The 15,317-nt window shown below is 54.0% G+C and overlaps 2 protein-coding genes across 6 annotated transcripts in view; one reads left to right on the forward strand and one right to left on the reverse strand.

The window, feature by feature from the left end:
- Positions 1-8,037, reverse strand: part of PRPF6 (pre-mRNA processing factor 6) — a 47,497-nt gene extending 39,460 nt beyond the window's left edge. The window contains exons 1-4 of one of the 2 annotated variants that reach the window (XM_087853411.1): positions 7,838-8,037; positions 6,064-6,232; positions 4,873-4,991; positions 242-320 (exon numbers count right to left, since the gene is read on the reverse strand). In XM_087853411.1, the coding sequence (XP_087709537.1) occupies positions 242-320; positions 4,873-4,991; positions 6,064-6,232; positions 7,838-7,908 (438 nt within the window). In that variant the 5' untranslated portion in view covers positions 7,909-8,037. The remainder of the gene's footprint in view (positions 1-241; positions 321-4,872; positions 4,992-6,063; positions 6,233-7,837) is intronic. The other variant, XM_045794239.2, reaches the window with a different exon arrangement.
- A 96-nt stretch (positions 8,038-8,133) lies between these two features.
- SAMD10 (sterile alpha motif domain containing 10) lies at positions 8,134-14,293 on the forward strand. Of its 4 annotated transcripts, none has more exons than XR_015720867.1 (6): positions 8,134-9,560; positions 11,756-11,937; positions 12,015-12,186; positions 12,552-12,692; positions 12,889-13,045; positions 13,534-14,293. XR_015720867.1 is itself a non-coding variant. In XM_087853413.1 (6 exons), exons 2-6 carry the CDS (start codon positions 9,443-9,445, stop codon positions 12,909-12,911), a joined length of 636 nt encoding a protein of 211 aa, XP_087709539.1. In that variant the 5' UTR covers positions 8,134-9,315; positions 9,415-9,442; the 3' UTR covers positions 12,912-14,293. The 4 variants fall into 4 exon arrangements, 3 of the variants coding, with proteins under 3 accessions (XP_087709539.1, XP_087709538.1, XP_045650209.1); XM_087853413.1 differs by having other exon boundaries at positions 8,134-9,315; positions 9,415-9,560; positions 12,889-14,293; XM_087853412.1 differs by having other exon boundaries at positions 12,889-14,293.
- Positions 14,294-15,317: the final 1,024 nt, after the last annotated feature.

Here is a 15,317-nt window from a genome sequence, read left to right on the forward strand (position 1 = left end):
AAACACAATTAAAGTTACTAAGAAAGTAAGCTCATATGTCCCATGTTTTTCAGTGGAGGGAGAAGGGACTTTTTTGCACACATACACATAAAATTAAACACACTAAAGCAGGGACCTTCCTCTATCATCTGAATTTAATAAAGAGCAAAAAAGCAAACTTAGTCAAGTCTCATCAATTCTACCCAATTCTCTGCAAAGCAGGTTAGGTGCATGAGAAACTGCATGCTATCCGTCCACTTACTTTGAGATCTGAGAACTGCTGTTGGATTTTGGGGCGCTCCATACGGTATTTCTCAATTTCTTCTTTCTCCCTTTGCTCCCTAGGAAGTAAAACGTGTGCATGCATTAGAAATACTGGATACTCATTCTGAAACAAAGTCATTTTATTATATTTACTTAAATCACCAGAAGCATAATTCCACACACTTAGCAGCTAAATCAAAGGCGGCAGTGAATACATTCACAAATATATTGACTCAATTATTTACCAAATGAAAACAGGCAGAGGGGCGCCTGGGTAGCGCAGTCGTTAAGCACCTGCCTTCGGCTCAGGGCGTGATCCCGGCGTTCCGGGATCGAGCCCCACATCGGGCTCCTCGGCTGGGAGCCTGCTTCTTCCTCTCCCACTCCCCCTGCTGTGTTCCCTCTCTCACTGGCTGTCTCTCTGTCACATAAATAAATAAAATCTTTAAAAAAAAAAAAAAAAAAAAAAAAAAAAGAAAACAGGCAGAAACTCACTAAAATAAAAACAAGTTGTCTTACTCTGATATAAATACTTTATTTGAATATAGATGTATTTACAGATTTAAACTGCTACAAAATTCCAAAGGTAGGGCCATCCTGTGAAGACTCAGGAAAGCTGACCCACTGTCCCAGTTGCCCATCTGACTCTCCACCCTTCACTGCCTCCCTCCCTTCCAAGCACTCGGTGCACCTCTCAAGACAGCTCTCTGGTCCACGTGCCAGAACTAATGGGATGTCTCGTCACCCATGCAACTGGTCTTCAGGGATGGAGAGCTACTGGGTTCTGGCGATCGAGGACCAGGTCTAGGCACCCGGAAGAAATCTGTGGGTTACTGTGACAAAGCATCAGCCAAGTTAAGCAAACTAGAGTTAACATGACCCACATAGCTAATACTTCCTTACACTGAGATTTACATTTTCTTCCATATGGTAAAAGGAAAACATAAGGAACGTGAATGTATTAGAACAAATGATGTGCTTGGAAAAGAGAAACACCAGGCCGGGAGCTGGAGAAAGTCAGTCCTCGTGGCCCCTGATGCGAAGCAACACGCACAGATGCACGTGTCAGACTTTCTGGTCAAACACGTTTCACCTGATTCGGATGCAGCCTCAGGATCCAACTTCCACTCCACAGGAAATAGTGCGAGCGGAACAAGTTAAAGGACACCTGAGGAGGTAGGCAGCCGTTCCATAGCTTGGGCCCTTCTACAAAACAATTGATCTCTTCAAAAAGCCAATGTCACCAAGAGGTGAAAAAGGCAGGGGAGGGGGATAGACTTAGGAGACATGACACGAGGACTGATTCTGATTGTGTCCTGGTTTGAAAAAAAAAGTTCTCCAATATTGTGGAGACGGGCAGGAGACTATGGATGTGGACTGGCTATCAGGTGATCTCTGAGGTATAGCTTTGGGGGGTCCATGCTGCTGGTGCAATAAAGATGCTACGACAGTGCAGAGCATAAACTGGACCCCGATACGACCCAGCAAAGACCAACACCAGATGTGGGAAACAAACACGCAAGCTGTGACCCTGGGCTCAGACTCCATGAGGGCATCCATATTTGCTGCGGTGTTCTTTTTACGGGTTTGTATCCTGAAAAGTATTCCTAACAAAATTTTTAAAGGCCAACCGTTTTTCTAAAACCACTTAATAAGGGACACCTGGGTGGTGTAGTTGGTTAAGTGTCTGCCTTCAACTCGTCTGCCTTCAGCTCAGGTCGTGTGGGATCAAGTCTTGCATCAGGCTCCTTGCTCAGCAGGGAGTCTGTTTCTCCCCTGTCTGCCACCCCCCTTGCTTGTGCTGTGTCTCTCTCTGACAAATAAATAAATTATTTAAAAAATAATAATAAAAAACACTTAATAAGGGGCGCCTGGGTGGCACAGCGGTTAAGCGTCTGCCTTCGGCTCAGGGCGTGATCCCAGCGTTGTGGGATCGAGCCCCACGTCAGGCTCCTCTGCTATGAGCCTGCTTCTTCCTCTCCCACTCCCCCTGCTTGTGTTCCCTCTCTCGCTGGCTGTCTCTATCTCTGTCGAATAAATAAATAAAATCTTTAAAAAAAAAAAAAAAACACTTAATAAGACGACTTTCTACATGTATCCATCACTGTTTTTTTAATGAGTTCCAGAAAACTGAAATCAAACCTTCCTTAATGTGCAAAACCATGTATACTTAATTACTGTATGTATATAAATTCACCTACATCAATTTAATAACAAGCATTAAAAAAAAAAAACTCTGAACAACTGTATTTCACTCTTCTAAAATTAAAAACACTACATACATTATGGGAAGTCACAGAATTGCATGAATGAGCAATAGAAAGCAGGAAGTGAACCGAAATGTTAACGGTCACTTTCCAGACTTATGAATAAATGTTATCCTCTTACCTGTACTTTGTCTCACTGTCCTGATATTCTTTAACGATAATATATTCTTTCAGTAGTAAAAAATTACAAATTTATTTGTAACTTCAATTCATTTTTTTAAATTCATTTACAAATTATAAAAGGCTTACAAAGCAACATAATTTATTTATAGTTTAAAAGACTATGTGTTCACTTTGCTTAAATTTCCCCAGAAACAAGGACAGGGAATTCAGAAAGTTACCATATCAAAAGGTACACTGAGGTAACATCAATAAACAAATCTGCTAGACCTCAGGGCGCTTGGGTGGCTCAGTCGGTTAAGTGTCTACCTTTGGCTCAGGTCATGATCTCTGGGTCCTGGGATCAAGTCCCATGTTGGGCTCCCTGCTTGGCTCCGAGTCTGCTTCTCCCTCTCCCTCTGCCCCACTCCCCCAACCCCCACTTGTGCACTCACTCTCTCGCTTGAATATATAAAATCCTAAAAAACAAATTTGCTAGACCAAATTTCAGTGCAAGACACCCACCTGAGAGCCCACAGACAAAACACGAGAGGCTTGCTGAGTAGTCTTCTCTCGAACAGGCCCCAAGGACAGCGCACACGTGCTCCCTCCAGACTCATTATAGTCTGTCTCCACCAGCCCAGCCCAACTCCCCACGGCCGTGTCCCAACGTGGATGTGTGGAACAAGATTCTCCAGACACAACCCCTGCCTATGAGGGTTTACGTGTTCATTTATCATCTTCACTTAACCTACAAATCACTTAATATACATTAATCAACACCACTGCACCCATTTCAAAGACAGTAATCCTGACTCCTGGTCAGAATAATCCCCCAGGGGCGCCTGGGTGGCTCAGTCGTTAAGTGTCTGCCTTTGGCTCAGGGCGTGATCCCAGTGTTCTGGGATTGAGCCCTGCATCAGGCTCCTCCACTGGGAACCTGCTTCTTCCTTTCCCACTCCCCTGCTTGTGTTCCCTCTCTCGCTGGCTATCTCTCTCTCTGTCAAATAAATAAATAAAATCTTAAAAAAAAAAAAAAAAAAAAAAGAATAATCCCCCAAATTTCACTGCTTTCTGGAAAGCCACAGAGATCTCAGGCTCTCCACTCCAGTCCCCAGACCTTAAGACTACTCTTCAACAGCCAGGTTTTTATGCAAGTGTGCCTGCCATAAACCAAGATCCAGGTGGCCTCAGAGCTCAGTAGACACAGGTACTACGCTTGCAACTTTTGTCCATATCTGAAATACGCAAACACAAAACTTTCTTTTAAAGTTGGATAAACAGGGGCCCCTGGGTGGCTCAGCTGGTTAGGTATCTGCCTTCGGCTCAGGTCATGATCCTGGAGTCCCAGATCAAGTCCTGCGTCGGGCTCCCAGCTCAGCAGGGAGTCTGCTTCTCCCTCTAACCCTCTCTCACTCACTCTCTCTCTCTCAAATAAATAAATAAAATCTTTAAAAAATAAAAATAAAAGAAAGTAAAGTTGGATAAATACAGGGCCCCTGGCTGGTTCGTTAGGGGAGTGTGCGACTCCTGATCTCGGGTTGTGGGTTCCAGCCCCACGGGTGTAGAGGTTACTTAAAAATAAAATCTTTATAGAGCGCCTGGGTGGCTCAGTCTGTTGGGCATCAGCCTTCAGCTCAGGTCACGGTCCCAGGGTCCTGGGATCGAGCCTGGCATCAGGCTCCTTGCTCAGTGGGAATCGGCTTCTACTCCTCCCTCTGCCCTTCCCCCTGCTTGTGCTCTCTCGCTGGCTCACCTGCTCTCTCAAGTGGATAAATAAAATCTTTTAAAAACATTTAAAAAAGAATCTTTATAAATAAATAAAATAGACAGGGGTGCCTGGATGGCTCAGTCGGTTAAGCCTCCAACTCTTGATCTTAGCTCAGGTCTTGATCTCAGGGTTGTGAGTTTGAGCCAGCCCCATACTGGGCTCCATGCTGGGTGTGGGGTCCACTTAAAAAAATAGAACAAAACAGGGGCGCCTGGATGGCTCAGTCGGTTAAGTGTCTGCCTTTGGCTCAGGTCATGATCTCAGGGTCCTGTGATCAATGGAGCCCCACGTTGGGCTCCCTGTTCAGCGGGAGTCGGCTTCTCCCTCTCCCTCGGCCGCTCCCCAAAACTGCTTGTGCTCGGTCTCTGTCTCATGTTACCTGTCTCTCACTCTCAAATAATAAAATCTTTTTTTAAAAAAATAATCAATAAATTAATAGATAAATAAGTAAACGTGGGTAATTACAGTGTGAAGGGCAATCATTTATCTTACCTTCTTTCTTTCCTTCTCTCATCCATCCTTTTATCCAGAGCTGCATAAATAGCATCTGCTTCCTCATCATCTTTCTCATAGGGCCCACTTGAGAAGAGGCTCCCAGCATAGCCATTAAACTAAGCGCAAAACAACAGAGTCAGCTCTTCCTCCAACAGAATCCCCTCAAGCAGAAACAGAGAACACTTCTAGTTATAAAATGCTTGCTGAACCATTTTTTTCAATCAGACAACCCCAGGATGAGGGAAAACAAAATAACTCACCAGTACTCTTCAGATGTGTCATGGGGGTGGGGTGGGGTGAGGGGTGCCCGGGTGGCTCAGCTGGTTGAGCGTCTGATGCCTGATTTTGGCTTAGGTCATGATTTCAGGGTCATGAGATGGAGCCCCACATCAGGCTCCGGGACCAGCAGGGAGTCTGCTTAAGAATCTCTTTCCCGCTCCCTCTGCCCCTCCCCCACCATGTGTGTGTAAGCACGCACACACGCTCACGTGCGCTCTCGCTCTCTCTCTAAAAAATAAAAATAAATCTTAAAAAAAAAAAAAAAGGTGTCATGGACATGAAAGATGGAGAAGCTACCCCAATGGGAAGACACTAAGAGACACAACTGCGTTTGCAACGCAGGGTCCTTGATCAGAAATAGGACACCACTGGAAAACTGGTGGAATTCAAGTAAGACCTACAGAGCAGTTAATAGTGCTGTGTCCGTAACTGCACTAAAGTCACGTAATACGGGGAGAAGCATATGCAGGGTAAGCAGGAACTGTCCATACTACTCTTACAAGTTCCCTAAGTTTAAAATCATTCCAGAATTGAAATTTTAAAACTCTTTTCCTCTGAGCAAAAAATTCTATCTGGAGGAACACATCTGAAGAAAACTTCAATTGACAAAAACTAATTAAGTAAGAGAGCACGCATTAAGACAAAATAAATTAAGTATCATCACCAATTCCACCAAGAATTTTCATCATTAAGAACCAGCCGAGACAAAATCCCAATGCAAGCACATCTCTCCTGAAGAGACAACAAAATGCACACTTCTTTCTATGATTCCCTGTCCCCCTCTCCCACTCTGCTAAGGACACCCTGTGAGCAGGCTGAAATATTAGACGTGCCGGCCTTCTTGAGCGCACTGGGTTAAGAAGCTGGTCAGCCCTCCTGGAGACTGGCTGGGGGTGCACCATAGGTCACCTCATCATAGTTGGTGTCATTCAGATCCTCATCGTCATCATCTGCAGCCTGGCTTTTCTTCATCTGGTCCCCGACGGTCCTCTTGCCTGGGGGCGCATGGCGGTCATCCACAGGGTCATTTGCATCGCGGGCAGGCCCAATGTCTGACCGGGTGGTAAAGCCAGTGGCACTGCAGGAGACCCCAAGACACCCATTTACCTGGGTGACCTTGTTCCTTTGTTCTTCCCTCCACAGTCCTCACTTAACACCTCTTTTTCTAACATCTCTGAGAAACCGCCGAAGATCCAGGGAGCGATGAAGAGGCACGCTGCGCTGTCAACCATTACAAGCCTGTTCTCTTCAGGTGCGAAGCCTTCTGACATACTCTGAGGTTACCACCCCACGCTCTCCTTGAGAGATTCACCAGAGGATCAGACCTCCCTCCTCCCAACTTCCAGCCTCCCATTTCTAACAACCAGCTGATCATCTCCCCCAGCGCACATCCAACCAGGCCCTCAAACCCAACTCGACCCAATCAGAATTCCTTTTCTGTGCTCATCCTGCAGCAGCCCTGGGTAGCCTCAGCTGATGACTGCAGGGCCATCCCAAGTACCACAGCAAGCACTAAGGCATCAGGTCTGCCTCCCTCGCCCTCCTTCTCCACCCTACCAGCCATCAAGTTCTGAGTCCACCTCTGAAATCCATCCTCCCCAAACCTTGACTACCATCACAGCTGGGAACCAAGTTAGCCACCCTGCCTCTAGTCTAGTCTTCCTGTTGCTTCAGCACAGCTCTGACCACAGCACTCTGTCTCTCCTACAGCTCTGGCCCCTCTGACCCCACTCACTGCACACTCTATTCACACAGACTCCTTGAGAGTCCCTCATCTTTCTCCACACCAGGCCTTTTTTCTTAACTACCCAACACACGAAATGTCAGCTTCTCCTTTAAGGGTACACTTCTACATCCCTAAGTGCAGCTCTTCTACTAAATGGGGCTCAAATGCTACCATTCCATAAAGCATTCCCTGATCGCTGCCGCCCCAGACTTCTAAATCTGTTTCTTTTTATGTACTTAATAATGCAAATCTCTCACGTCTCCTAGTAAACTGCAGGTCCTCGGAAGACGGTGTCCATAAGTAAGACTGCGTGTTCCCCACAGATGCTAACACCACACCCCCACAAGGAAACCCAATACCTGTCCTGAACGAATGACCAGACAGAATGACAGATGATTGCTCATTTATTCAACAACTTATGGTAGTCATCTATGCGCCAGGCACGGGAGACCGGGTCCCAAGCCTCACACGAGCCAACACGCAGTGCATGACGACCAACAGCACAGGGAAAGATCGCTCACGCTTCAAACGCGGGTGGGGGGGTCTGCCCGGCCTGGGGAGAGTAGCGACGGAGTTCGCAACTGAGCTCGAGGAGTCACTCACTCCGCATCTCAGAGACCAAACACGGGCTCAAGCCCGAGTCTCACATCTTCTCGGGAGCAAGCAGCACTGGTACTCCGCTCGGTCCTAAGCCCAGAGCACTCCTCCTACGAGCAGTAAGCCAAGGCCAGCACTATCTTCCAGACAGTGCGGCCCCCGACCCTAACCTGTCCTCCTCGTCTTCCCCGTCGCCGGCCGCAAGCTGCCCGTAACCGACGGCGTAGCCGGGACAAGTGCGGGTAGCGAGCACTGTGTGGCCCGGGCCCGCCCCCCGCCCCCCGCCCCTGCCCCAAGCGCGCGCGGCCCGCTCCCGCCGCCCCCCCCCCCCGCTCGAGCGCGGCTCGCCCCAGGCCTCACCCCCGGCCCAGCCCCGGCACGTAGCCGAGCGGCGCGGGCATGCCCAAGAACGGCTTCTTCTTCTTGTTCATGGCGCCGGTGATGACGAGGGGCCGAGAAGGGACGGGACGCAAGCCGCGGTCGGAGGCAAAAAAACACCACCGACGACCCCAGCTTCTCAGCAGGAAGAGCGGGCGGGACCTGCGTCACCCGCGCCCCGGAAGCAGAGCTCGCGGACCGCACGAAGCCCCGCCCACTCTGCCTACCCTGGGCGGACGTTCCTGAAAAGCGACTTCCGGCTGCGGCTGTGGCGAGGGCGAGTGGGAGGCGCATGCGCGGGGGCGCCTGAGCGTGGCGAGGTGTGCGGGCGGCCCTGCTGGGGACCGGCAGGAGCGACATCATCCTGCAGAAACCCTGCAGGACCTCAGAGCCGAGCCTGGGGCATCTTTACCTACTGCATGCTTCCGACGCATTTCCGAGGAGACCCGCCTGTACGAAGGGACCCATGGGCCCCTCCCTGTCTGAGTCAGCCCAACCGCCAAGGACGCCGCGGCATCAGGCCTAGCCATTCACGTCGCCCTTCGCCCCGGGGCCGAGCGTCACACGTCTGAGCGGAGCCGCACAGCTGTCTGCTGCGGACAGCCGGTGTGCAGGCTCCAGCTCTCAGCGCTCGGATTCCTGAGCGGCGTGCAGTCCAAGCACGGGCCACCCGTACAGGCCCCGCCGCCCCCACCAAACCCCGACCTTGGCAGGGAGGGTGGAGGCGCAGCCCCTAGAAAGCTAAGTGTCGAAGATAAGTAAATGTAGGAGATACGCCGGGAACAGCTCGGTGCGTGGGCATGCGTGGCCACGGCACGTGGGTGAATTCCGTGCATTCACTGCTTGAGTGTGTCGTGGGCTTGGATACTAGCGAGATGACCTGTGCTCATGTATTAGGTGGACACACATGACTACTCTGCGTACACTTCTGTATCTCTGTGTGTACCTTTGCTCCTTCTACTGTGGGACAGCCTCTGGCCCCCACATACGACTGGGGAGAGCATTCAGACTCTTGGCAGAGCAGGCAAAACCCAGTTGGTAGCAAGTCTGGCCTCCTGAACCGGGCAACCCCAGCCCACCCTAGCCCTTTTCAGTGCGGGCCTGGAACGAACACATCCCTCTTGCCCGCGGCAGCCTCCTTGGAGCTTCTCTCTCGTCCCCATTCCCAGCAAACCGCTTTCAGAGCCACATCCTGGGCACTGAGTCAGGTTCCCCCTACGGAGGGAAGGGGAGAGACTCTGCCTGGCTGTCTTCCTGGAGTTCACATTGTGGTGGGAGTTAGGAGAGGGTCTAGGGAAGCAAGGGCCCATTTGAGGGAGAGACCTCTGCAGAGGTCTGGAGAACGCGTGAATAAAGGAGTGAGTCAGTAAATTGAGGCAGGAGAATGGAAGGAAGTGGTTGAGAGGGGTGGGTCTGGCGCTTGACCCTGCGTCCCAGTGGACAGACGATTCCAGGAGCAGGTAGGATGCTCCCCTCCTGCCCCCTCCCTCACCGCGGGGAAGATCGCTTCCTTATTTCCCTGCCTCAGAGCCCCCTTCAGACGTCTGGATCCCTTAAAGGTCCACAGAGTCGCTCGTCCTTGAAGCCATGCCCAGGTGTGCGAGATGGCCCCTTACCCCGGCAGACACCCTTTGCATACGCAGACCTGCGCGCCGCCGACACACCTCGGAGCTCCCGGAGCGCGCCCAGCACTCAGGGCTCACAGGCAGGTGCCTCGCCGCGCAGACGCGCCGGGCGCGGAGACCGGCTCGGGCACGGGGCTGGCTGGGGCGGGGCAGCGGCGCGCGTTCCCCGCCGGCCACACGGGCCGCCTTGCGCCCGGCGAGGGGCGTGTGCACGGGCCCGGGATCCTTGGGCCCCATGTTCACGGAGCTAAGGACCAAGCTGAGCCCCCCGCGAGGCCGCGCCGGGGCTGTGCGTGCCGGCTTCGGGGAGCATCGGGATGTGGACGGTGAGCTGGGCTGGACCAGGGCGCCGAGATATCGCGGGCTGGGGGCTCGGGGACCGAGAGGAACGGGGGCGGGATCTGGCAGACTCCAAGCAGCGGCTTGGCGCGGAGTGGGGGGGCGCGTCCTGGAGGAACGGGGTCCCTGGTGTCTTTGTCCTGAGCTGGGGGGTGGCCTCAGGCCTTGGGGATAACCGCACCCTTGGCTTGGAGGAGGTTACCAGCCGGGGCTCCTGTCCTTAGGCTGGCACCGTCCCGCGGTCACCTTTTCCTTTGCGCGCCCTTCCTTCCCTAGCTCTTGCAGTGGGCCGAGAGAGAGCCGAGGCCAGAGCCGGGCTTGGGCGCCCCCGCCCCATTTTATGCTGGAATTCTAACGTTGGGGCTAAGAGGGAGGGACGGAACGACGGGCGGACAGACGGAAAGACGGAGATCCTTCCCCAAGCACCGGCAGGAAATGGGCGGGGCCCTGTTGGACCTGGACAGGTGCAGCGCTCGCGGTGCAGCTTCAAGCTCCTGCCTTGGCCCGGCCCGGCTCCACGAGGCCCTGCGATGTGAGGCCAAGTGGCTGTGCCCTGAAAGATGCCAGCTTAGAATAAGTCTTTCCCACAATATCAGAAGCCGCATTGGGGCAGCGACCACACCAGCCGCACCCTCTGTTTGACCCTGGACCGCAAATTTAGAGTCACCTGGGGTCATTCAATTGCGGGAACTTGCAAGAATGAAGAGGGGGTGCTAAATCCGAGGAAACTTAAGGGATAGAAGGAGGGGGGAGTAATGGGTTTTTTCCCATTACTGAGACTTCCTGGGCACATCGCCAAACCCTACCCTCAGTTGGGGGCTTGGGGTGTGTTCATGGGAGGGAGGGTCTCTCATTCTACCGCTGAGAGTCAGTGAGGCAAGGGCCCTGGCCAAGAACCCGTTTCTGCCTGCTGACTTGGGACCTAGATGCTGTAAAACGAGGGCAAGCCTGGGCCCAGCTTCCTCCCTCTCCCCAGGGCTCTACTGACTTGTGGACACCACACAGAGCCTTTCTCCATCCACCCATCCATCCACAATGTTTCTGGGCACCTCCTGTGTGCCAAGACCTGTGCAAGGGCTAGGAGATGACCATTGAGGTGGCTGCCCTCCTGTGACCCATGTGAGCAACAAAGGCAGAAATGACAGTGAAACTACAACTTGAGGAGTGTAATGAAGTGTGTGTGGGAAGAGAGGGCACAAGGTGTCACTGTGGCTCCCTGAGCATATGGCTGGGCCCTGCACACCTGCACTCAGCAGCCCATGCCCGCTGGACACCCATCACACACAGGAGCTGTCCTGGGCCAAGGGCCCTATGGCAGGTGAAAGGGCAGGAATCCTGGTTGTCGGCTTGCCCAGAGTTCATTCAGGCTCCTTGTTGGTGGGTTGGCAGGTGAGCACAGCAGGGCAGGAGCCAAGTCTCAAATGCTGGTATGGCTGCAGAGACTGGGTGCCTTCAATGGTGATGGGCAGGCACCATACTCAGAGGCTCGCCATCACACAGGGTCTCCCAGGACATAGGGGTGTGATCTAGTTCCCTGGTCTGGGTTCCCTGAACCCTGGTCTGGTTCAGCATGCGTCAGCCGAAAGCAAGGGTGACATCAGGCCTGTATCAGGATCGCCCCTCACCAGGCTGTAAGTCTTATGTTCCCTGGTGTGCACATTGTCTCTCTAATCTAAGCAGAATCCATCCTGCTCCCCAGAGTATGGACGGTACAGTCAGAAGAGGAAAGATGTTCCCAATTCATCTTTGGACTGGGTTGGGGTACTCAAGACAGCTCTTGCATGCTTCCTTTCTACCTTTGGGGGTTTGGGACCCTCTCATTGGGAAGGTGGCTCTCCTTTGTTGGAAGGAAAATGGGCTGAGAGGGAGCTCATTTGCAGAGAGATGACCCTCTGGTCCTGCCCCTGACCACTCTGACCGGGCACATGCTCTGCAGCCACTGCACACTTCAGCTTCTGTCGAACCCTCCTGGAGCACACAGTGTCTGCTGAGAGCATCCCCTGCCACCTGCCTCGGACACCAGGCACCAGCCTCACGTGGCACGACTCCCGTAGCCAGAGGGCCGCTGGCGGCCGACCAGTCAAGCTCCTGCAGCAGCCTGGCACAGAGGCCCCCCAGGTAACCATCCACCATACCCACCTCAGCCCCTGCCCTTCCCACCACCTTACCACAGCTGCTACCCATCTCCTCCACAGGGCCGGCTGTACTCGGACCACTATGGCCTGTACCACACAAGCCCCTCCCTGGGCGGCCTGACAAGGCCTGTGGTCCTGTGGAGTCAGCAGGACGTGTGCAAGTGGCTCAAGAAGTACTGTCCCCACAACTACCTCGTCTACGTGGAGGCCTTCTCCCAGCACGCCATCACAGGTGCCCTTGGGGGCCGGGCTGGGGGGGGGGGGGGCGTAAGGACCCCCCTCCCCCACCCTGCCCGTGTCCCCTCTCTGTTTCCTCCTAGGCCAGCCTCTCCTTCCAGGGCTGTCTCGTCGGTCTTCCCAGTGTGCTTCCCTGTTCTCCTGGCTTTTCTCTGCCCGGACTCTGCCCGGGCTCAGTCCGCCCTTGCCTTTCCGCTGCCTCTCACCCTCTTTCCCTGTCTCTCTGAATCTCTTTCTGTGTCTCCGCCCCTTTTTCCGTCCTTGAGTCTCTCTGTGTCCCCCTCCCCTTTCTCTCTGCCTCGGCTCTGGATGCCCCTTGGATGTTGACCTTGGCTCGACCCCTCTCCCCCTTGCTCTCAGGCCGGGCGCTGCTGCGGCTGAACGGGGAGAAACTGCAGCGGATGGGGCTGGCACAGGAGGCACAGCGGCAAGAGGTGCTGCAGCAGGTGCTACGCCTGCAGGTGCGCGAGGAGGGGCGGAGCCTGCAGCTGCTCAGCCAAGGTCAGTGGGGGGAGCCAGGAGTGCCAGAGAGGCATGGGGGTGGGGGAGAGGCTGGGCTGCAAGGCCCAAGTGTGGGGTGGGTGGGCCGACCTCAAGGGGGGCAGCCGTAGGACAACAGGAAGGGCTGTCCTGTGCCCGGGGCAGAATGGAAGATGCCAGAGATCTCTGCCGCTCCTAACCCCCATCCACCCCGTAGCCTCCTTCGGAAACACGTCCTAGCTGCTGCCTGAGGCTTGAACCCCAGACCCCAGCACTGTGACCAGAGCCTGTGGCAAGGATGATGCAGAGCTGGCACACAGCCCCTCTCGGACCCCGCCAGAGGTGCCAGGGGCTGAGCCCAGCCCAGTGGACAGGTGGGACCAGGATTGCCATCTCTGGTTGTGCGTTCTGGGCTGTGAGCAGGTGGGGGCTGCATGGGTGCGGCCCTTCCTCCCAGGACCTGAGCCCAAATCCACTCTGGTGCTGCTGGCAGCATGCGGGGCAGCTATCTGGAGCCAGAGCAGGGTCTGGTTAACCCCTAGACTCCCAGGGAGTCTGTTTATTATTTATATTCCCTTCACCCACACTGATGTCCGTGCCCCTATTGCCTGCTGAGTCACACTTCCTCTGGGCATCCTGCCCTCCCCCAGGGCAAGAAGTCTATCTGTCTGCCCATTTGTCCAGCTCTACACCCTCACCCAGCACCTAGAGGATTGCCGGCACAGGTGGGATAAACCCTGGACGCTCCCTTTGGCGAGTGCCACCCCCCGCCCCACCCAGATAGTCAGCAGCAGCAGCAGCCCCACCAAGAACTCTCCCTCGTGATTTCGGAGACCCTCACCACACCCCCATCTATTCCCAGGAACTGAAGTAAGAGAGGTCTGGGGACTGCTCAGGCACCCAAGACCTAACACAGCACCATGAGGACCCCATTGCCAGGATTCGGCTCAGCCATGTCCTGGCTTTGGGTTTGGGAGTGCAGCCCTGCTCTTCCCCCGTCTGTGGAGGCTGCCTTTGAGGCACGGTGTATTCTCACTGCCCCTTTCCCGGGAAAATCCGAGTTCACTGAAGAGACTGTCTTGAGGGCTCCGTTCCCTACACTCACCCACCAGAGGCCCAGGTGGCACCTGAGCAACCACTCCGTGGGCCAGGGGGCCCAAGGTCTGGGACTGGTGCTGCCCAGCAGAGGGACAGTGAGGGTAGTCCTGGCTGCCCCCACCCTCTCGCTCCTCTGCCCTCCCACTCCCCTAGGGAACTCCAAAAACCTCAGGGACAGGTGAGGACAGACGCCAGCCTCGTCTCCGTGCCCTGAGCTGGCCTTCAGGTGGGAGGTTGGTTACTGCAGGTCCTGAGTGGAATTTGGACAACTGGCCTGGTGACCCCCATCCTGTAGGCCCATACAGGAAGCCCCCATGTCCTGTCTGGCCACCCTGATTGTCCCAGCCCACCTTGTGCCATCACAATGTTGTCTTTTGCAGAGGGTCCTTCCTATCACTGCCCCCGCCTTCTCCCTCCTTTGTCTTGCCCCCCATGCCCCCATGCTCTTGTCTTGTCTTCTTTGTTTTGTGCTTTTTTTATTCTGACAAAAAGACCAGAAATAAACCTGGTTCTGAAATGCCCCATGTGTGTGTTTGGCTCCAGCCAACTGGGTGTTTGAGAAGAGCCCTGGGTCGTGGGGCCCTGGCTTTGGGAGGAGGGGATCCCCAGTGCCCAGTTCAGGTGCCTCCACAGGGCCACTAGGGGGCAGTGGTGTCGCATCTTGACACGGCACCTGTTTACCCCAGAACCAGGTGGGGACAAGAGGCAGAGGCTGGAATCCTGGGCTCAGCCCAGTGGACTGCACCCAGACGCACGGACACAGGTGCGTTACTTTCCTGGGGCTGCCATAACACATGACCACAACTGGGAAGCTCAACACAACAGAAACGGGTTTTGTTCCAGTAATGCAGGCCACCAATCTGTAACCCAGCAGGGTCACACTGCCTCCTGGAGCACAGGGTAGAACCCTTCCTCACCTCTCCCAGCTTCTTGTGGCTGCCCAGGGCTTCCTGGGCTCGTGCTGTGTCACTCTATCCCAGCCTGGGTGCTCATATCACCTTCTGTCTATGTCAAATCTTCCTCCTACAAGGAAACGTCACCGGATTTAAGGCCCACCTGGACAATCCAGGATAATCTTCTCATCTCAAGACCCTTCATTTAAGCAGACCTGCAAAGACCATTTTTTCCAAATAAGGTCCCATTCATGGGTTCCAGGGATTTGACATGGCAATCTTTGAGGGCCCCCCGTTAAGCGCCCTGCACAGGGTAATGCTCTGACATAAACACACAGGTCACGACAACCCGGACACAGGTACCCACACAGCAACCAGACACATGGTAATCCAGGGGCATCAACTGACCACTGGAGTCAGGACACACAGACACACAAGGATGGTGGTATGATCCCCTCACATACAGAAGCATTGGGGCCACCGCAGACAAGGCCCTGACATCCAGACATGCTGTAGCCTGGACACGCATCTGCTAAGATACAGAGTTCCCTCCACCCACACACACCTTGCGTTTAGTCATCCGGGGATTAACATGCAGACACGCATCCTTTTCCCCTAATACAGGACACACAGACATATGCTGACATCGGATGTC

The sequence above is a fragment of the Ursus americanus genome, chromosome 22 (genome assembly GCF_024610735.1).
Source record: "Ursus americanus isolate L20-20 chromosome 22, mUrsAme1.1.p, whole genome shotgun sequence".
In the NCBI taxonomy this organism is placed as follows: domain Eukaryota; kingdom Metazoa; phylum Chordata; class Mammalia; order Carnivora; family Ursidae; genus Ursus; species Ursus americanus.